The sequence below is a fragment of the Bacillus rossius genome, chromosome 3 (genome assembly GCF_032445375.1).
Source record: "Bacillus rossius redtenbacheri isolate Brsri chromosome 3, Brsri_v3, whole genome shotgun sequence".
Classification (NCBI taxonomy): domain Eukaryota; kingdom Metazoa; phylum Arthropoda; class Insecta; order Phasmatodea; family Bacillidae; genus Bacillus; species Bacillus rossius.
Window position 1 is genome coordinate 52,299,602 of NC_086332.1, and position 23,979 is coordinate 52,323,580.

General features: G+C 39.4%; 1 protein-coding gene across 9 annotated transcripts in view; it reads right to left on the reverse strand.

The window, feature by feature from the left end:
- Positions 1-6,273: 6,273 nt before the first annotated feature.
- The window catches only part of LOC134530695 (homeobox protein homothorax), a 689,928-nt gene continuing 672,222 nt past the window's right edge, over positions 6,274-23,979 (reverse strand). For 7 of the 9 annotated variants that reach the window (XM_063365782.1, XM_063365781.1, XM_063365777.1 and 4 more), the window contains 2 exons: positions 12,063-12,225; positions 6,274-9,630 (listed from right to left, as the gene is read on the reverse strand). In XM_063365782.1, coding sequence (XP_063221852.1) covers positions 12,068-12,225 — 158 coding nt within the window. In that variant the 3' untranslated portion in view covers positions 6,274-9,630; positions 12,063-12,067. The remainder of the gene's footprint in view (positions 9,631-12,062; positions 12,226-23,979) is intronic. The other 2 variants (XM_063365778.1, XM_063365776.1) reach the window with 1 other exon arrangement.

The window sequence follows — 23,979 nt, forward strand, 5'->3', positions numbered from 1 at the left end:
TATATAAAGGTACCGGTAGGGTAATTTCGCAGTGGTTATGTGTTCGTGAAAAAAATAAAGTTCTTTATCTATCCGTTTTATTTTTCAGTATGCATCCTTGATGTTGAAACGTGAAGCGAAGGTGATACTTGTCACGATGTTGAAAGCTCTATACACACATTGTTCATTTATATTCCCCCCGGTATTGTTTATAAATTACTATCAGCTTGGCGCGGGTTCGAGCCACAACCGCCAGCCGGCATGAGTACTCAAACTCAAATTCATTCCATCAGCAACCTTAACTTATTTTTCGCTGCCGCTAATGAAACTTGAGTGAGCGGCAGTCCCCCCCCCCCCCCGGCCCCCTCCGCGGGCCCTAAGGCGGACACGATGCCCGCGACTCCGCGGGCTCGCTCTGCAGGGCTGTCCGACTGCAGCAGCTGGTCCGGGCGACCGAGCAGCCTGCATCTGCGCTGGCTTCTCACACGGCGACGCACAGTGGCGGGCACGGAAATTTATTTCGAAAGGAAATAAAAAAAAAAATCTATATTTTTTTTAAATTCTAAAAACTTAGATAAAAAGTAGTTTTGGGAAATAATTATCGCTCTGAACATGCACCACTGTGTTCGTGGTTTGTGATTACAAGTGTTGTTACAGCTCACCTTGCATACTACCTTAACCGAGATCTCGCACTGTTTACACTATCTCTGGAGGGGGGGGGGGAAGATGTTACTAACTATTCCTCCTTCCTTGAGTCCGCTACTGATGGTGAATTGATTAGTTCTTTTGTACCTATATTCATAGAAAGCTTCAACAAATAAATGAATTAAATGACGAATGTCAGTAAAAACTGTGAAATTATATTTTAATATTATTGTTTGTTAAGTTTGGGGTCTTTCCACTTCAATGCGTTACCACCGGTTCGCTTCTATGGTAACTGAGGACTGTCGTTGGTTTCGTTTTGTTTTATAAGCTGAGGATGACTTTCAGCTTGCTGAAATTGAATCGATCATCGCGCAACCTGCACGAATCCACAGTTCTACGTTATAATAATAGCTAACAAGTACATTCTTTGAAACTTGAAAAGCGTTGACAATATTTTTTTTTCTCTCGATACATTCTATCAACAAGTAATTTAATGTTACATCATTTGTAGATTCATGGATGACAAAGTGTAGTGGTCTGCTATTGCTTGTGGGTACAGAAAAACAACGTTGAGTTTCAGGTCCTTCACAGTTATGTGGTCGCTGGTACTACAGTCGGCGCGTGGCAAGTTGTTTGTTTTGTAGGGGGGGGGGGGGGGATGGTCCACATGGCCTTCGAAAATTCGCCGAGTTCAAGGTCGCCCGCCTGCGGAGTTTCCACTCCCCGGGGGCGCGCGCATTCAAACAAGTCTCTCTTCGTCCTGGCGAATGGTTCGTTGGCTGGAGAGTAAGGCTTAGGGCACACGCTGGTTCGCATCTTCAGCCCACTGTCGCGAATCGACGACTACATTTATCTCCTCAGAGAAATATAAATAATACTTTTTTTTGACGACATACCAAAATGTAATAGGCCATGTTGACTTAGTACGAATATTTTGTAATTTTTTTTTTAAAATTAAGAAGTTACTTTTTGGATTTTAAGCTACAACTGTTACTGTTATCCCATTAAAATGTGTATGGTAACATTTCCTCTACCGGATTCACTCCATACATTACTACGATGTGAAATGGTAAATAATCTGTACATTATTCTGAGATTAGTTCAACAGTCACAGTCTTCAAATGAAGGTAAATTAATATTTTCAATTCAAAAAAGACACAACGAATTTTAAAATAACGTAATTGGCAAGGTAAATACTTCCATAATATCATGTAATCACTGACGTAGCTGGGATTATTGGTTCAGAGTGATCTAAAATATAAAAACAATATCAAGCGCACATGCAACACACACGCGCGCGCGAATAAAAGGTCCGTGAATATTATGTACTAGCAGAGCCTCACGATGTAACCCGTGTTAAATTTGAATTATATTAGCTCTACATATCCCCCTATAACATTCCACAACAAAAGGTCTATTAAGTAATGTTATGTTTATTTTTATTACAAAGTAACTAATTTTTTTTTAGAGCTTCTCTGTACACAATGTTAGCCGTCGTATCATTTTCTGGTAGCAAAATAGTATATTGGTTTTCTGGAGTTCCAACTCGTAATAAACCAACATACAGTTGCCCATGGGAGAAACACCCTTTTCGTAAATCAATGCCAACAAAAAAAAAAGTTTGTAATTGATACGTATTAATGGTCAGTGCAAATGAAGTTTTTACGGGAAACTTGAGCCGTTTGCAACGTATCGGCAAGTCCGTGGGAATCATTGGACTCCCCGGGATGTGCGCCAACTGGCAGGCTGCTGTCTGGTGAGGAGGGTTGCCACAATTAAGTTGTATTTTAAGTCTTTTATTAGTAGCCTTGTGCCATTACACATAGGAGGTGGGCTTAAATTTCTTAACAGCATGATAGGTGTGTCAATTTTTAATAATAGTAGTTTGGTGGCGGGCCAGAAGGATTCAGTGAATTTAAAAATTCTCGTGGATAGCGGACTAGGCCTACATCCTCGAAATTGCAAACTGTGTCAACCGACTTGTAGTTTTTGATTTGGCCGGGAACGTTTTGTAGAATTAGATTGTGACTTCATTGACAGTGTCATCCCTCACTATTGCCCTTGAACACAGCCAATGAAAATCTCTATCGAGTAGTTTTTCAAGGTAGGATATACTGCTTCTATAAGATGCTGCAAGACTGTGAACAATTTTACCTAGTGTCTCATTTAGTACGATTTCAGCACCGTTAGGGTTCAAGTTAGGAGAAGAAAATGCCCATTCTCTGAGGTTGAGTAGTGGTGGGAAATCATTATCCGCGTTTATGCTGAGATGGGCTCTCATGTTTGTTCAGAAATTCAGTCTTTGAATGGAACTCCAAAAGCGAGATGATTTCAAACAAGCTTTAATGATGTCTGCACGTGTAGCTTTTGTAACGTGTCTGCCAAAAATCATCAGTAAACACAAAAATAACTCCACATATGACGGCATCAAAATTTCTGAGGTCCTTTAACGTTCGGTCAACAGTTTCAACATGGGCTCTATGGCCCATTGTACATTCATCCCATTTAATCAATGATGCGTCCAGCAACAATTTGCCCATGGGCCCATGTACAGTGCTGGTCTCCTAACGCAAGCTTGCGAAATGTAATTTCTGTGACTCGCGAGACGCTGCGTAGTTTCAGAAGACTCTTCCGTTCGGCGTAACCTTGCTGCTCTCGTTATTCGTGAGTGTTGCGACTTTATTTTAGGCATGCTGTCGTTATTATACAGTTACAGTAACTATAAATTTACACAAAACCTGACAACACTATACAGAAAACTTTAAACACAACTTCAATAGGATAAAAGTTAGTACGTAACCTAAATTAGTTTTCAAATTAAAACAATGACTACGTCATAGATGTGCTCACCCAAAACTCCATACTGATTAAACTATTCATAGAGATGTTCATAGATACTGCTTGAAAACCTCATCTTGTAATATTTATTCGACTTTTAACATAAAAACAGTATTTCTTTGCTGGAATATTAAAGTTAGACAAATGGTAACGAGGACTTATTTGTAAAGATAATAAAGTTCCATATTTTTGCTATTCATTTTATTTCTTTATTTCAAAACGTTTAGGCAGCGCACGCCAATAAATCAACCAGACGACTAGTTTCTTTCTGACTTCAATTACAATATTGTGATTTATTACTGATAACACATTTTATCACAATAAAAAGCACTCGGGGATAATGTAGCTTCATATTAGTGACAGAATTGTCAGAATAGAATAATGAGTTTCAGAAATTACCCCCTACATCCAAACTTACAAACTTTACCTCGTTATAATAAATTGCACAATTTTGAGCAATAAATTATAGTTTTTTACCATCATTTAACTAAAAAAATTCGTAAAAATAGTATCCTTTCTCAGAACATTTTTTAGAGGACGATATATATTTTATTCTTTAACTTGCCAAAATTTGTCGGTGCTGTAGTTTTAAACTGCAGTGCATTACTGTATATTTTCAGTGCATTTATGAAAAAATATAATAAATAATATTTTAGTTCCTGACCACGCTCTGTGCATTCTTTCACGTTGCGAGATTCTTTACCCAATCACATTTGCGAAAAAGATTTAAGATGGTATTGAGTTTTACCTTCTGTCGATTTGGGTGTTGAAATGGTATCAAGACAGTAACTGCGGACAAATCCCTGCTGAAGCTTGATCAAGATGTCTTCTGCGACTTACACTGCAGCATGGAATTGTGTTTTTTCTTAAGATATCATTATAGTAGTAAATGATGGTCTGGGTATTGCAGATGCTGTTCTGACAGTGTTGTACAATCGTCTGAGAAACTACATTTAAGTGACCGCCACATTATCTCATAAGTAACCTATCCGAATGAAATTGTCCAATCATTAGGACTTGAAGTCTTGATAGCTCACTAGTTCACGCTACTTCCACCGACATCACTTACCATTATTTTGTTAGAGAGATTGATGAGATTAATTATGTTTCTCGAGGAATATATGCCTTCACGCCGATGCCAGTTCTTAGTAGCATGTTCATACTTTAGATCCAATAAAAACATGATTGGTACAATTTTTTAAGCAACATGAAAATAATTCTTTGAAGCATTAGCTTGGTTACACCTTAATAAATAACTATCTTGAAACGTAATAATATATTTTAAGTATCTATACTTTCTGAAAAATATTTTGTGGTTATCAAAATCCAACATATGGGTCAGCTATTTTCAGCATTGCTTAAGTGCGAAAATATACATTTGTTTTTTTCAGGAACAGAAACGATTGCACTAAAGAAGCGAACAAATAAGTTTTATTTGTGAAATTGGGAGGCGTAGTTTACAAGAAATGTGTCGCAATCTTTAAATTACGTTCCGATCGCTAGGAGATAGCGTGTGTGTTGATGATGTCCAGAAAATATTCAAGCGCATCACTTTTGTTTTATATGTAATCTGAGAACATCATATACCATCATCGTTGACTTCATTTGCAAGATTTTAGTCAGGACCTTAATACAGGATAAGTGTCTTTGCAAGGGATAACACTATAAGTAATACATAACTTCGGTGAATAAAAAGTGGTTGACATTCGAGTGCAATGATAGAACATAAAGGGATCGAAATTTAAAATAGCAGACCACTAACATGAGGGAAAACGTGATTGTAAAACATATACAAGAAGGCACCCAAATCAGCAATCCCACCCTCTTGCTTCCTAAACCTCTAATCTTTAGAACATTACAACATTTATGTGGATTTTATCTAGGAAATGTCGAGATGCGCTGCCGTATCTCAAATGGTGGTCAAGTTTCATAACTAGCCAAAGAACTGCGGCTTGTTTTCTTTGTAGCACTGCCTTGGTGCCATTGTCTTAGTGGTAGATAAACACTTCAACTGGGCGAGGAAACAACGCAGTGCAGAAGAGTAGTAGATAAACACTGGTTTATACTGAATGTCATAGCGAAACCTATCGTTTATTGTATTCGTCTATGGTGTCATGGTTGTGTTCTCCAGAACATATATTTAGTTTCAACGCTGGCTTTCCCATATTGTTATTTGGCTTTATTTAATGTTCTGGTTGAAATTTTCTCGTGTATTAGTATTCGTCTGTGCTGTGATACTTTCCTGACTAATTCCTTTTACGGAATTCTCTGCGCGGTCTATACATTTAACTTTGGAAATCAGCTGATTTTCACTTGTTTCCTTTGTGCTTGAGTAATCATCTCTTTGACCATTTTGAGGTTTCTCGATGTCATACAGTGTATACCAGCAATGGCGTATGTTCAAAAAGCATTTTAAATAAGGTTGAAAGTGTTATTGTTTTACTGAAAAATTATAATCAACCTCAATGTTAACTACTATCAATGATTTTACAACCATGTCAGCTAAAGAATGATTTAACCCTAAAAAGAAAATGTAATAACAGTCTCCTGGTATTAGTAATGTTTGTTTAAATTGTATAAGTAAAATATAAACAGTACTTGAAAGAGCTGATAAACTGGCCATTGGTTGAATATAAAATAAACATCTTGTAAGCTCACTGCCTAAAAAGATATATATTTAATTAGGGATGTTTTTCCATGCAATTCACTAATTATCTTAATTTTAAAATTATTCTTTACACTTTATGTCTTAGGTAATTTTTGGTGTACGGGAAGAGGTTAAGGTTTGTATGTAATAACACAAAAGTAAAATCATTTACACAATATGTAGCATTTAATGCTCACATGTAAAACAAAGTGTACAGATGACATGACTTCTTACCAGCATTATAATTCTGTTACATGGTTATTTTGATCGTGGAGGTATATTTGTATGTTTGCTTCCTTATCGCCCTGTTTTTTATACAAATTATCACGTCTTACACTCTTCAAAGTTGTCACAAAATATTTCATTGTCACTATTAAGCAGAGTAGAAGAAAAAGAGAAAAATTAGTAGACATCCCAACGTCATGAAACATCATGAAACATCGTATACATCTGATAAGGCGATTATTAATATCACACATGGAGGCAGTGGGCAAAAGCAAAGACTTTATGGGGCTGTGCACCTGAATCATAAAAATGTCTGTTAAGTGCATTGTAATTCATTTTGACAACAAGGTATTTAAAGAAGTACAATAATGTAAAAGAATACAAAATAATATACACAAGATATAAAATATATTCATTGATATACTTACTGCACAATTATTTGACTGTATATTTTGTCTCTTATATTGTTGAATTTAACTTTTTTAAAGCGTGAGAAATTTAAATAACTTGGGACATGGATACAATTACAATAACAAATGTTAAAAAATTTGATTATTTCCAGCAAAATGCTGCAATTTTTTCATTATTTTTTTTTTACCTTAAGTAAAACATTACTTCACACATGTGCCATATATTTTAATTTAAACACAGATGTTAAATTAAGTAGAAAAACATGCATATTTGTTGGAATAATAAAAACAGTCCATACATTTAAATCGTACAACATATGCCACATATAAAACTGGAAGACAACTTGCTTACATTTTATTTACTACCAGTGCCAGAACTATGTATTCCTACAACAGCCAAAATTTGTGTTGAATAAATAACATGATCTAGTACAAATTTTTTTAAGTGGGCCAATTGTTAGATTTGTAAATACACATTATGCATTTCACATATATTATATTACAAAATTTACTGGATCCAAGAAAACACTTAAATAATATGACATGTAAATAATTAAATAATTTTGCCAGCTTCACAAAATACATATTGTTGGAAAAACAGTTTGCACAGCCACATTTGCCCTTTCAATATGAAACACAAAGAGACAAAATATACCTTTGCCAAATATCACTTGATATGGAAGTAAAACTGAATTGAACTTAAACAGAATAGTTTAATGAACAAAAGAAAAATAAGTTTCATCGGCACCATCCATATCGAGAGTAAAATATTTTCTGTTAGCTGCCATTTTTTTTACAAAACTTATTTAATACCAAGATGTTAAAAAGTTTCTTACTGTAAGTGGGTGTAAAATAAGGACATATATAAGGTTTCATAAAAACTGAAATATATGTGTCTCCACAAACTTACATAATTAATAAGTTTGCCAGTACTAAATAATGATATGCCCCAACTTCCAAAATGTAACATAATACTTTTATTAACAAGGCTTGTTCTGGATGGTACGTATTTGGCGAAAAAATTATAAATAATATCAATGTGATGTATTACCCATGTTTTGTTTAGTTTGATATACATTGCAAAAAACACATAATCAAAGACACACCGGAAAAAATTATTTTAATGATTGAAAATGTTGCGATTAAGATTATTATTTTGGCGTTGACACAAAACGATACACTCAATCAGTAGTTAAAAAAGATAATGCACCTTCTGGTTTAAAATATAAGGATTTAGTTCTGAGCATGATAGGTCAGCAATTTCCTGACTTTTCATGCCATTTTACGTATATAATTTCCTACAGTCCAAATCACAGTTACTATTTGAATGGAATACGCACTGGTGGAGTCAAGATAAAATAATAATAATCACAACAGTTCTATAACAATTAAGAACCTCTTTCACAACAGCACAACCTTTCTTTAAAAAAATTTGTGATTTATTTCTACAAAAACAAACTGTTTCATACACATTTTCCTAAAGAGGATGGTCTAGGAAATTTGTTGCCAGAATAAGGAGGAATTATTAAGGGACCACAGGAGCAATGCTTTAACTTGTTTCAAAAGTAGTAGTAACAACACTGGTAAATACGAAGTTTGAAGAGGGACTGAGGAACTGCTAGAAGGAGGAAAGGAAGGATGGGGTGGGAAGAACTGTCTACTCTACCATGTATTGTTTTACATACATCATTTCATAATATAATAATACTTTCCCAGTTTATCTCTATAACAAACATAGACTCGCCGCGATCTTTTCTTTAGTTTTCAACTGGGAAATAAAAAACAAAAAACAAACAAAACAACTGCACAAAGAATCACACACACACACACGCCCCAAATATTTTGATGTTGTCTCTCTTCTATTTCATCTCTTCTTCGACTCGAAGGGGACGTAGGGAAGTTCTTTGAATAGAAGAGCAAACGTTGTGGAGGGGAAACATTAACTTTTAGTCTATTTAAAGATTAATATACATTATGTATAATATTATACCTATAATATTTTTCTACGCGATGTTTGTCCATTATAACACAAATGAAACAAGTTGCCAAGAATTAGTGCAGTCTGACACTTTGGAGAGATCTTTTACGATGACTGAAACACAAACATGTTAAAAATAGTGTTAGAAACACCCTAACGCCATTTCCTTCTGCCCCGTGCTCTTTGCCTGAGTTTGAAGACCACGACGATGGCCACCGAACTGAGAGTTCCCGCCACCGAAATGTTTCCTTTCTCCCAGGAACAAGTCTGGAGTTTGGTGGACATGCTCATCACGATCTTGTACAATTTTGAAGAAAAATGTTTTTTTATTTTTTATTTATTTTAAGAAATATGTTTTACAAGACAAAATTCATTCTTACGATGGCTGTTTGTACATGCCTTAACGTCGTTAAGATTAAGTCTTTTCTCTCGTCTGCATTCTTCGCCAAGAACTTCAAGAGCGTAATTACTTGAACTCTCGTCCTTATTCCATTGTATCACACACAAACACTGCAGAAGTAATATTTATTTTTGATCGTGTCAGGTTTTTAAAAGTGTTTTTTTTTCTTTTTCAGTCCATCGAAAACGGGTAATCCTGCACTTTCTTGTGGTTCTTTTGTGCCAGCACCATAATTACTTATTTTACACTGTTATCACATCAAAATAAAATAATAGTAGTAGTATACATTTTCAGAGTCGGTGTCGCGGACCCGTGTAGCGCTCCGTCTCTTCGTATACCGGTTTCAATTCTCGGGAGGAAAGGGCCGTTCCTTACGAAATATAAAAATGATTGGTGGTAACAAAGACTGAAGAACAACCGTTCCAGAAACACGATCTTCCACCGTCGCACGGAACACGAACTTACCGACAACGGACTGAATGCGCCGACAGCCACACACAGCCAGGAACTGGAACAGAGGAACCACGAAAACCTTCAGGCACTTCGCAGAGCAATTCGTCCCGACAAAAACTGCCTAGAGCTGGAGGAAAAAGAGAGTTGCATTTTGGGCCGGTGTTAGGAGCTCCTCTCTTAACAGACTACGCACTCTGTAACTAGCACTCTCTCAAAGAACACAGCTCCATATGTTTGAGAGAGAGGGTCTATCTGTAAATAAAGTAAGCTTAAAATAGTATCATTTCAATCCACAGATAAAAAAAAGGAACACTTTGGAATAGTGGTTTATTTAAGTGAAACTTATTACTTTATATCACAGAACCATGAAAAAATATAAACCAGTTTACTTGGTAAATAAAATTTCACAAGCGATGAAACTGTTTACATGACTAAAACAAAATTATTGTGAAATGACGTATTCAGTTTGATAGATTGACTGCACGAGAGCAAGTTTTAATAGTCAAATCTTCCCTCCGGGGTCTTACTCGTGTTCATAGTTGTTGTTTAGTAACATATCCAACCACAAAATGTAAAGGAAAAGAACAGTGAGGGATCATGAGGTTTGATAGATGAAAAAAAAAACATAAATTATGCATGCAACGGAAAAAAATACGGTCGTGTATTGTGCCAAAAACAGAAGGCTCAGGAAGCTCGGAAGTTCTTCAGGTAAAATTCTGACTACAAATTTATTTAACTAAAAAAACCTGGTTGTCTTTACAAATAAATGAATATAAAATTCGGTATGCTGCAAGACAAGACATACAATATAAATTAATATGAGCAATACATTTAAATTTTAAAAGATGGTTGGCAGCATTGCGAGTTTCGTATCATTATCGCTTGCACTAACTTCACAACCACTATATCGTACTTAGAAAATATATGTTGGAAATATTTTGCGACAGAATAATAAATGATAATAAAATTTGAAAAAATGTGTAATACCGAGCCTTAAAAATAATAATTATTTATTTCCATATTCTAATTTGTAAGCTTTCTGGTTTGATTTGCTAGTGTACACATAAACAGGGTAAAAGCCGAGCTACATCTACAACAGCAAGCCCACACCACGCACGCACGGAAGTTGAACGTACACAAAACCTATGGCAGCTGCTACGTTGGAAAATAACACACGCACAACACAACAGCACGCGCACGGTTCTACAGAAAGTAGCAGAAAGTTGTTGAAATTCTATTTTTTCTCTAGATTCTAAGCCAATGGCAACTTACTGTTTTGTTATGCGCTTTTCAAAATTAAAAAGCGAAACCGTTTTGAATATGGTATGTATTTTGAGGTAATTGATTGAAGTTAATAATTTCTAATAGTTTGAAACAAAATGGCGAAATTAAATTTTTGCAGTTCATTAAAAGAAAAGGCATTTTATTATAATAGTTAACAAAATTCAAACGGTTAAAACGGGAAATTTACACAGTAGTAAATCAGATAAAAAACTGTTGCAACGTTACGAGCTATTATGCTGCGAGCGAATGTATCGACTTATCGTTATGTGCTGTGCGTGTGCAATAGTGCTATTTACCTTCTGTTTGCTTGCTATCGCCAATGTAGCCCAGGTTTACAAACTACGCAAGACACAAGACGATGAATAACGACTTTTGTAATAACCGTTTATAAATTACGTAAGACGGAACAAACACAACACAATCATCGACCAACTTTCAACATCTTGCATTTCCGCCTTACACACTTAAAGTGAAGTTTACAGAAAAAAAACTTTTAAAAGATGCAGACTAATATGTATGAAAATTTACAATTTTCTTTTTTATCACACGCATCAACTTTATACATGATAAGCTATCACGCATTGAAAGAAAACGACGTTAAATCAAATTAAATAAAAAGTTCACACATTTTCGTGAAAAAAACATTATTTATGAAAAGAAGACAAATTAAGGATACATGTACAGGTACAAGTTGTGCGGCTGATGACATCTTGCTAACTGCGCTCTTAAAAAGCTACTGTAGTATTGTGGTCTTTTAATTATTCTTGCAATCGGGACGACTGAATTAAGATTTTTTTTTTAGTACAGGCGCCATTGCTGGTTGAACTGTATTTCATTAGAAACTTTAATGACGACAAAAAGGGATGAATATGCGAACACAGATACAAAAAGTCAAAATTAGCCGATGTAAAAATTAAAAAAAAAAGTCAACTTAATAAATTCCGTTTAAAATTAGGTTTCATATGACATGCATTGTAACCAGCAATGGCGAATGTAAAAAGAAATTATCAAGTGATACGGTACACTGTAATTTTTTTTTTGCATTATTTAAGTATAGTGTTTGGAAATTCAGTTGCTTACTTTAGCACTGGTAAAATTGCAAGGCGGAGTTTCGTAACCTTTTGCCAATATTTGACGAAGCTCTGCCTTGCAGTTGTAACAAGTGGCATCGTCGGTTGTTCACGGTGCAGTCGGCGCGCTCACCTGCACTACAGGTGGCCGTAGTACTGCGGGTAGTGGTACTCGTTGTGGAAGCCGGGGTCGCCCGGCGGCCGGTGCATCATCTGCGCCTGGCCGTCCATCATGTAGCCCATGGAGGCCGCGTCCGGGCTGTAGGCGCCGCTCGGGCCTGCGTGCGGCGAGAACACTACACGTCACTCGGGTCACATCCCTGTTCTCCCCCCGCGGGGGCGCTGCGGCCATCCCGGGCCAGGGGGGGGGGACTATCCTAGCCTAGCCGCGGACACTGCTCCCGGTACGCCGGAGATGACTTTCTCAATGCACGACCTTAGCAATAATCTCCCTAAATCAACGCCTTCATTACGTCTGTAATGTAAACAAATTAGAACGTCATCAACTAAGTATAATTAAAAATACTTTTAGAAGTAATAATTATTAATTTGGAATTTTTTTTGTATCCAAACTCCACACACGTCATTTTGCAACCGTGCTTTATACGACGACCATCCACAACTTATATCGTTCAGAATTACAACAGGTGAAACAGTTGACTGACCGGAATTTAAAATCACCATGTACCACACTTCCAACCACTCAATAAGAGTAAGAGTACCACGCGGGCCTAGACGTAGACGAACCGCAAAATTAAAAGTGAGACGTGACTAAGAGATTCCATTAAAAACAGTAAGTCATCAGGCGGTGTCACGTTTCAGCGAGTGTCCATTGCTAATACACTATAAACTACACAAACAAAATAATCACTGAAATATATCAAAATATAAAAAAAAAAATAACATTTCACAAGTGTTCATGGGAACATCAAATTAAAATGCAACACAGCAACGTTATAGGTAAAACAAATTAAATTGCATTACTTGTTTCTGGTTACTACTAGGAGAACAACGCATAATCCATATCACATCTTAAAAATTTAACCCTGCAATGTTAATACAGATTTTCTCAAATACTCTTCTTCTAAGATAAAAATTTTCCACGGCCTCATCATGCCTTCAGCACACACACTATAAGGCAATTTGTTAAAAATTGTAATAATTAGAAATGGGCGGGGGCCGAATTCTAGGGTAACTGTATCACATGGAGAGTGCGCACTATGACTGGGCTAAACACTCCTCAAAACGTGGAGACTTTCAACGTAGTGAATGTACTGGTCATAATCGCTGGATGCAGTGCTAAACGAGAAAAACTGCAATATTATAGTTTTTTTCTCGTGTGAAGTTAATCTCCGCCGGTTTACCTATTACTGTGCAGGCTGCCCATCACATTGATTCGCTCTGATTGGGTTCCAGTTCTTCGTGATTAAAAATACTAACGGAAATAAAATATACAAGAGTTTGATGTTCAGTCTATGACGCAAAAAAATCATGTGTTTTTCAATCAAGGGTTCCTCCCGTAATTTTTTTTTTCAAAATGGTTTTGTATTTATATTGAAAAAAAAAATTGTTTTACCAGAGTGAGTGAGCTGTTAAATTTCAAGCGCACGAGAATTATTATGAAAACTTACGTGTATTTCATCGCTATTAAATATCAATTACTAAATATATGTAGGCCAAATTAGCGACGAAACACAAAATATAATGGAGTTATGCATAAGGTAATAGATTTATTTGAATAGCTTTAAAATAACAGATATGATAGGCAAATGGCGTAAGAGATCAAGCCTTAATATGATACCTGCACAATATATTAGCGCTGGTTTGAAAATAATTTGAAAACAACATTCAAAATAAATAATAGCTTCAGAAATCACTCCAGACTAGTGCTGGAATGTCCCTTATCTTTTTTTTGTTTTCTTAAAGCTGAAAAGTGGCACAACAAAATAAAGGAAAAATAAGCACAAACTTATTTGAAGTAAAATGTTAAATGTTTCATTAATTGGTTACTTATAGTGTGGACACACATATATATTATACATATCTTACAGTGCAATAATTTAAAACGATGGACGCATGTACACGAAAGGTAGCCGGCTTGTGTCAGAAACACAGAATTAATAATCTCACACATGCACGGCTGGAGGAATATCTTCAGGAAATACTCAATACTCCTGTGTTTCACTGGCCTGTCCATGATCTCACACTGGTTGGGTCCGCCGCCTGGCGAATCGTCCCCCTTCCCCTGCCGCCGACTTGGGTTCAGTTCGGCAATTCCGAGTGTGAGGGGCCGGGGGCTGCTGGTTCACCTCCGTTTGCCCAGGCAAGTACGATCCATGAATAAACACTAGAAAGTAATTCTTCGGCTCGACTTTCTACGACGTCCGTTCGACCGCCGCTCATCGGCCACGCAGCACAAGCAGCGGCCGACGGACAGCCTCGGGAGGAAGTGGCGGTAAATCTGCGCGCGGACGGAGGAAGCACTTCCCTCCAGCAAACGACCGCAGCCAAGCGTCCACCGCGGAGATGGGGTGATGGTGAGAACTGGGTGCAGGGGGATGGGGGGCGAAGAAGGCCCGCCACGGCGGTGGCCCAAAACAACACTCCTAACAGGCCGCCCCAAGGGTTCCGGAACGCATTTCCGGGTCCGGCGTCCGAGGGGGGGTCCGCAAGACAACTTGCCGCTCCATCGAGCGGGCGGGTCACGGCCCATGAAGCCCGGGGGCATAACTGCGCCGTCAGCCTCCACCCTGTGGCCGGCACCCTTGACCGCGCCATTGTGTATGTGTGCCCGAGAGCTACATCCAGCCAGTGTCTCATGCTGTTCTCTAGGTGCTGCAGGTACAACAACTGGGTTACACCCTCTTTTCGCCAACTCAACCACGCGTAGCTGCACGCCAATTTCTTCTGACACTCAACGTCACTTGTCGCTCGCACTAATCCCGCCTCTCTCTCCGAGAAGTGTCAGAAGGCCTGCTTGCGCTTGCAAAATCGTAACTGTGAAGCGGGAACGATATAAGTCTTTACACCCCCCCCCCCTTACAAAATAGCACCGATTTACGCCCCTGAGTGTGTCTGACCAAACAACTGATCGATAAACAAAATAACTTAATATACTTTAATTTCTCTTTACTCAGGCGCACAACCAGCTAGTGGCCCGACGGTATCGTGACTTCATTCGGTAGTGCCACCTGTGCATTCATTTGACTTAAATGGTTAATCAACAGTTTTCTTGAACTCGTATTAGACAATTATGAGCCAGTAATATGCATAAGATGTCTGTGACCCTGATGGTATCGACCAATGAGCACAGCGGCGAAATTTGATTAATTATGAAACAGGTGATTCTGGCCACATTGTATATAGAATTTCAGTAAATGAATGGTTCTTTGTTGTTCCAACTAATCCCGATTTTCGTGTTGTGTATTCCGCTATAGACACGCGCGTGATGAAAGAATGTTTTTTTTGCTGATGAAATAACTTTTTTTTAAGTTATGCATTGATTCTTCTCTATTACTGTCATTCCATGTTCAATAAAGTAATCTCATTAATCACAAGTTTAAGTACAAATATATCACTAATTTTACGAATATCCTGAATAATTTCTAGCCAGCGTTTTTTTGTTAATTTAAGGGGAATGTTTTTAACGGTGTTCGTTTTGGCTGCTCACATGTGCGAAAAAAAGCGTAACCACAAATAACCAAAAAATGATTGATTTAAGATTTAATAAAGCTTGCAATTGCAAGTATGTTAGCTTGATTCAAGCTAACCAGTCTCCACGCAGCAAGCCCCAGTAAGCCAGCGTCTAGATGCAGGGAACAAACCAAATTCAAAGCCTTCAGCAAGCTCGCGGGAGGCAAGTCTCAGCCTTCATGATCAAACATAAGTTTGAGTCAAGTTCGAATGAAGCTTGATGTGTCAAGCTTGCAGGGCAAGCCTAGTACAAGCTTACACGCTACGTGCGATCCGACCACCCAAAGAGCCAGTGAAGTCTTCTTGGTCAGCGGGAATTCACGCCGCGCAGTTGTGGACCGGGTCTGACACTGTCTTCCACGACGCGTGCAATCAACGCTGATCAACCAAATAAAGCGGTCGCGGCTGCAGGGAAGGAGAGGGGGAAGGTGCTGACGGGGCGTGACTGGACACAAGTGCCCGGGTGCAGCCGTGACTCTCGACAAGCTCCAACGCGGGTGCCCCCCCCCCCCCCTTACCACCTGGGCAATGCCCACACACGTCCTCTCTCGCAAATACTGGCGAGAGCGAACCACACTCAGCTCGGGCCGTTACAACTTTGATTAGCTACGAGCCAAACATCCCTTCTTTATTAACTTGATATCGACGTTCGACAGTTTCATTGAGTTCGAACGTACTTTCGATCGCGTTGAGACGACACAGGTTTACACCCAGGCTTCGCCGAAGAGATCGGCAGCCAACCCCGGTGGTGGTCGAGCGAGTCATGTCGTCGCGGACAGAGGCGGGGACGGGAGAGCCCGGAGGAAACCCGGAACCGACTCGACGGCTGCCGCGGGCCTCCGGAGTCCCGGAGCCTCCGGGAAGCTGGCAGCACGCTGAGAGAGACTCCTGGCGCGCCGCCGAGAGAAATGGGCCCCCGACGTCGCCCTCGGCAGGTCGATCCATCACGCCCGAGGAGAGGGAAGGGTGGTTGCTGTTTCGGGGGTAGCTTCGCCCTCCCCCGCCCCTCCCGACAGAGGAGGCTGCCGCGCGAGGCGACGCTCCGTCGACCCACGTCCGCGGGGAGACACAGGGGAAATGGTCTGTGCTTTACACAGGGCTGAGAATCATCTTGGTGGACAACTATGTACAAATTCTCGCTTTGAATGATTCTTTCAGTTGGTTTCTCGATATACGCCACTGCTTATTTTAATACTGTACGCCATAGCGAAACATCAAAAACCGACAAAGAAATGAACATACAAACACAAAAAAAAAAAACCAGCCGAAATAAGGCGATGTCAAAAGTTAAATGCATAAAATAATTCCTTGGAACTAGCACGGCACAGATGAACACAGTGGGATAACAACGACAAGACAGTTGCAACAAGAACAGTAAATACAAGAAAAGATTTCCTTGGACAACACAGAGACAAACAGACTAACTCAGATAATCTTACACAAAACAATAACCAGCGACCCAAAGATGAACCCAGCGATGATATTAAACAGATATTCTGGACAACACAGACGAACAAATAAAAAACAGCGGCGACGTCCGACGACTGACATCTGCTCCCGTCATAAGGAAAAAAAAAACTTATTTTTCGAGGGGAATTACGTTATGAAACTGGATTATTGGTTTCAACACAGTTTATTGTTCTAGCGAAACTGGCTCGCAAGTTAGTTGTATGTACGGGAAAGTGAAATACCACGTGAATGATAATCTATAGTGCTAAGGTAAAGCAATTCACTGTTTAAATTAAGAGCAGAGCAGTTTTCGATAGCTGTTAATAAAATTGCAGTGATAATCCAGTTTTTCAATGCTCTATTGCTGGTACAAATACATATTTTATTTTGTTGTAAATTAACGTTACCCACCACTCACAATATTCAGTAAAATGTTTTCTGAGATTGTTTGTTACATTTGTGAATACTGTATCTATAATAGGGCACCATGTCGTTTAGTTTTTGTCAAAGTTTCTACAAATCACCACTCAAGTTTGATGACTTATTTAATATGTTTTCTTGGGAACTATTAATTGTGACATTAATTTATAATGAGGTTTATGTTTGGACCACCTATTAAAAATTAGCCAAGTACATGGCTGGTATAAGTTATAATAGAATAACATTGCCAAATATTTCAGTTTCAGATTATCACAACTCTCACATATGGCTCAGTGTATTTATACATATTACAACATATTGACATTCATTCTTGTACTCACACTTAATAGGGTGCCTGAAAAGCAATAATGGGACCTGCTTAAATGACTATAACTAAACAATTTTTTGAAATTGTTGCAAATAAATATTTTAATATTTAGTTACTGCAATACTGGTGATATAATTTTGTTACATGAACATGTTTCGATTTCGATTATAATTAGGTCTTTGTTTGTGATGCAGCCAGAACCGAAAACCAAACTAGTTAAATCGAAACTCAATTTAGGATAAAAAATATTTAGTTTAAAGAAGTCTTTCATTAACTGCACTCTGAAGTTATAACACCAAAACTTTGCTACAAAACAACGGGAATGAATTTGGGGGAAAATGAAACATGTTCCGTTGTTACCAATTAGGTTTTAACATTTCAACAATGATTTCACCAATCAACGGCGATACCATTGCCCTGGCACTATGTTCCATTGACGAAAAGAATACTACAAAATGGTATAAACAGGAAGGCTGCTATTAAAAAACGGATTCAGAGAATTAATAAGTTAAAACTAGATTAATTACAAGTTAATTATTATTTTCATTCAAAACTTAACTAATAGACTCTAAGAATGGAATAGTTAAAAATACAATATATGTCATTTTACGGCTAATGATTCTGCATATTACTACAATGTACACCTTAGTTTTCTTATTGCAAGAGTTCGCTTGATCATCGACCGTAAACAAGTGATATTTTATAATATAATATTTTTTTTTTAGTTATGACGTAAATGAGCACGGTCCCAAAACGTAGTTCAATTTAAAGACCGAGCCGCAGCGCATGAATTTTATCATCTGTCCAATAACCCATAAATTATTTGCTCCGCCGATGACACAAATGATGCAGTAACAGACAAACTGTAACGGGGCCAGTGATTAATTCCGAACGGGGAGCCGGGGAAATGGAGTATCGCAGAGGGGAGGGTGGGGCCGGGTGCAGCAAACGCTTTAAAGGTACAGCACAAAGCTTTCCCCGCAACAGCACGGTTGCGACGACCGGCCGAAAATGTATTTTTAAACACCGCCCACGCATGCCCGAGCGGGAGGGGAAGCAGGAATTGAACGGGTGGACAAAAAAAAAGCGACGCAGTGTTTGTGCCCGTGCATGAGCGCTGGGGTTTGGGCTTGCGGCGAGAAGAGAATTTCGTGTGAGAGAGCGGTGAAGGGGTCGGGCAAAAGGGGGTGGGTGTTAGTGGGAAAACTGTGTTTTCGCAATTTCCGCGAGTGTTCCAGCGGTAGATTTCAATTACACCCCAACTGACAGCCTGCCCTACCCCCTTATTTGTGGTTCGCGATTGCGGGCACACGCCACTCATGCCACCCCCCGCCCCCTGAACCTTCTTTTCTGACAAGCCCGTGCGAACCGACAAAGCCTTCCACTCAAACACGCGGATCATGCGGTCGTTCGTTCCAGCCCAACTCGGACCCCCCCACCCCTCGTGGCCGCAACGTCAATCCACCAAACGCAAATAAATTCCATGAATAAGTTTGGCGCGCAAGCGGGAAGTCGCGGCAGAACGAAACAAGACTAACGGGATCGAATTAAGGGCGGTGTGGTTCAGCTGGTTGGGGGGGAGGGGGAGGGGGTTAGGACGCGTGTAAAGCCAAACCCGACACATCACGCGGCCAATCAGAAACTCGGTCGCGCGAGCGGAACAAGGCACGACCATTACACCCGGTTGGTCTTCGCGCGCCGGACATCGCGAAATATAAACATTTTCCGCGCGAGCGGCCGGGGAAGTGTCAGGCGGCCGGCGAGGCAGGCCTTAATTGGCGCGCCGACGTCCCATCACATTACTTTTAGACCCGGGCCGGCGCGCTCTAATTCCGGCCGGCGCGGGCCTCGGTCGCAATTACCGGCTAATCAGCGGTCCCTATCAAGCCTCGTCAGGCGTTTTACTTCGCCCGTCCGTCCGTCTGTCCGTCCGTCAGCGCGCCTCATCAAATAATTATGTCCAGCTCGAATAAGACAGGCAAGAGTTCCGCCTGCGCGTCGAAATATATATTGCATCGCACACTTTTGTTAGCCTTTTTAACACGTCAGGAAATAATGCCTGTTTGATTGAACTAATTAAAAACATGCAAGCACTAACCCAGGTAGCTTTTAATTTCCCCCCAAATAACACAGTTTTTGTATTTAATTTTAAAAAAATTAATAATTAGAATATTTATTTTTTGACTGAAACCGTTATAAAGAACATATAATGAGGAATTATAACTTTTTATATTAATAATTTAAAAATAAATCTATATTTCTTCACTAAACTTTATCCGGGTCATAACACACACACGTACATATTCGCGAATAACGGGAGCGTGACATGCATTGTCGTGAGCCGGAGTACTTACTTACTCCCTTTAATGCGTCACTGCAACCCCTCCCCCCGCGACAAAATGCTGGCCAGTCCCGTTCTGTCCAAGCTGACCTCCGCCTCACCAAGTCAACAAACATACGGGGACTTCACATTTGGCGCGAGGCTGCCATGTTGAGCTGACTGGCCAGGAGGATGCGTGCGCACGTAAGTTTCACGTCCCGCCGAAAGAGAGAAAAAAGAGCGAGAGAGAGCGAGAGCGAAAGAGAGGTTGTCAGAGACAGCCCAAAGGACTCGAGCCTGCGGTGACCTCCGGAGATACCGAGGAACTCATGGGGATGTTCGCACGCGGGACCGGAGCCCGGTGACCCACGCCGCTCCGCGTGGCGTGACAAATTGCCGGGCAGGCGGCGCGCTGTCTGAGGAGGACCCCCTTAGGCACCCGGGGGGAAGCAGGGGGGGGGGAGGGGGAGGAGATGACAACCGCAGATCTTGTCTGCGGCCGAAGAGTGACGGTGCCCGGGCGTAAGTGACGACGCGGCCCGCGCCGTGGGAGGGCGCCACAGGCAAGCCATCAATGTTTCGTCGCCATCAAATTTGTTTAGAGTCTGACAGGTTAGTCACTTGATTTTTCGAAACTCAATTTTCGCTCTTCAAGGTTGGGTCTCACAGACACAAGGATTTTTTTTTAATCTCTGTACTACCGTTACAGGCTATTTAAATTTAATGCTATACTTCTCTTGCATTTGTTGTTCAGACACAAATATCTTTATCAGAGTATTACTAAGTGTGATGTAAGTGCTGTAACAAGTCGCGCGAGTGATAATAATTACAAACTGTTGCGCTCGAATTTACATCCATTATATAACACTAAGAAAATATCTGATGGCAATATGTGTGACAGAAATAAAAATTCAAGAATGCAAAGTGTTAGATTTACAATAATAGCCCTTAACTATTTGTAATGACGAGAAATGAAAAAAAAAAAAAACCGTGGCTTTGAGACCTCACCTTAACGTGCGTATACCTACTTTCTTGCTGTCATCGCAAAATAATATTTTGTTTTGTCACACCAACACTTGCTTCTGGGTTGGACCATGCATTTTTATTTTTGCAAAATAACTTAAAAAAAATAAGTCCACTTCCAAAAATTGCTTCTAAATCAGCACCAAAACAATATTTACCTTGTTTATACACTCGCCTCCTACCAAGCTGGTCTGGGGTAGACTCCTGGAGGGGGGAAATTACCGCTAGTGGATACTTGGGGGACGTTTCCGTGAGACTGCAGGGGTGCCCCCCCCCCCCCCAACCAATTATTCCATAAAAGCTTCATCCTCGTCTCATCAAACCAAGCTGTCTCTAGCGAACCCCTGATATTACAAGACGTCATTGGAATAAATACAACAAACCAAAAGGCCTAAGTCATGTCCGGCTCGCTTACGAAACGGATGAGTAAACATCTAACATCGGTAACGAGCAAAATTCTTATTTTGTCATGTTGCAAATAAACTTAAAATACAAAACTTCGACACGAAACTTAACAATGAATGCTTTAAAATAAGCCGAGTTGATATATAAACTGATAAATAAAATATTCGTTTTTCAAATGCAACAATTTCTGGATGCGAATAACACATTAACACATATGCTTTCTGCAACCTCCGCTAGAATTCTCAGCCTGAATCGTAAAAGTTGCTTGCCACCATCAAAAGCAGATAGCAATTAGTATCACGAAACAAAAGTAAATTTTAAACTATTGGAAACACTCCGATTAAACCCTAGCTTTAGTCCTGATTTTCGACTAGAAATTTTATTAAAGTACCAACCTTCTTTTCAAAATGTACTAAACAATTTATACCCCAAAGCTTCCGCACACGTTAGAAGTTATACTTCTATGGCATTAATAAAATATATTTGTATATTTGTTTTTGCATAAAAGACTGAAATCAGTCTCTAAATACTTACTACAAACAAACCTTAACCATATTGAGCTGATTCGACATTGTTATTATATTAGGTTATTAAAAAGGAGTAAAACAATTTCCATCGACAAGATTTGAAGAGCTCTACCGCTGTGCTAGTAAGCCTCTTGGGAATTTAGAAGGATAATGTATTATACTCATTGTAATGCCAGTTTTCTTAGGTACTTTAAAATTTGTGATTACATTTTACTATTACTACATGAGTTTTTCAGATATATTCCAGGATGTTTTCACTATCATAAAGAGCCTTTTGACACACCAATACGTTTGGTAAGTCCCCTAATTTTTACGAAAATGACCATGTACGGGTTTGTGTTGCTACACGTGGGTCCGTAATCTTTGTAACACATTTCCGTTCATTGACTTCCGTTCCATTTTCACGAAATTCCTCCTACTAAATGCCGTATGCCGAGAGCTAAGATGTTTACACATAATGAATAAGTGTGCTTAATCGGGAAGCAATTCCCTTTCCCCCATACGGGACGATCTTGTGAGTTTTTGACGACTGTATGATAGATCTGACTGTGACGTGATGCTGTAGCGGAGACGCGAGCACTGTTGCAGCGGCGTTTGGAGGAAGCTTGGTTCTCACGCGCGCGGCACGCAGCGAGGCGCCGAACGAGGCAGCACGAGAAAGGGGGGGGGGGGGGGGCACGTAGCGCCGGTGTCTCCGCACGGACTGCGCGTGTTCCCGGCCCAGGACTGGAGCGCGTCACGCCCGGGGCCAGCCTCGCCCTGCACGGCTTCCCGGGACTGAGCTCATCATTCTACATTTACGTCAATCACAGATAAACTTTTTAAATGGTTCAACTTTTACGAAATTAAAATAATACATAATATATCCGCCACATACTTTTTGTATACCTAATCAGTTGCCAATGTTATATTTTTATAGTTTTTTGGGTCTGCCAATACGAATAATTAAATGTATTTCAGAACTAAAACTATTTAGATTTAAACATTTAAAGGTTTCTTCATGATAGAATTTGCATGTCTATTAAAAAAATTATTTTATTTTCCCTAGCTGTCAAAATACTCACAATATTGAGGATTTTGAATGGCTACGTAAAATAAAATTTTCTGAAAGAAATTCCAAAATTTCCATGAAGTAGCCAGTGCCATTGTTGTTAAAACTGTTTAGTCGTGATTGATTTCCAGCTGATTCTCCTTATCTGTAGGGGAAAACACGTTAAAAGTTTAAACTTTGGCAACTAATTAAGCAAAAAAGTATGCGATGTAATTTTTTTTCCATTTTATGGAAGTTAAGCCACTGAAAAAGTCTACATGTTCACCAGAGTTTAACTTAAATACAAAAAAAAATACCTAAACTGTGAGGCACCCCCTTAACAACGTCCCAAGGGAAGACAAGAGCATCCTTAGAAGTACCCACCTGCTCACTGTCGCATGCACGGAACTCGGACCACTTTGGTTGGAGGCGAATGACAGCTTCCAATTTGGAATGCCGTGGTGACAATCACGTGTATGCCCCGGTGTTAGGCCTAGACTTATAAAACTCTCTCTCTCTCTCTCTCTCTCTCTCTCTCTCTCTCGCTCTCTGATTAAATTACAGCACACGAAAGAGGGGTGGAGGGAGTTCATTTGATAAATCAAATAATAAATGAAATGATTTACCGGAGTGTCGCTCGCATTGCGTATAGTAGTGAAGAGAAAAATCAAATAATTACGAGAAATTTATTTTTGGTGTCACACTATGCGTTTCTACCGCTGCAGCTTTTTTTTCGAATTCTCTTTCAACGGCTTTCCTTAGAGTGCAAAACGCAAGTATCTCGTGAATATAAAATAGTTTAATTTTTTTAAATATATGATTAATAGTATAGTAAAAATATAGCATAAAGAGTCT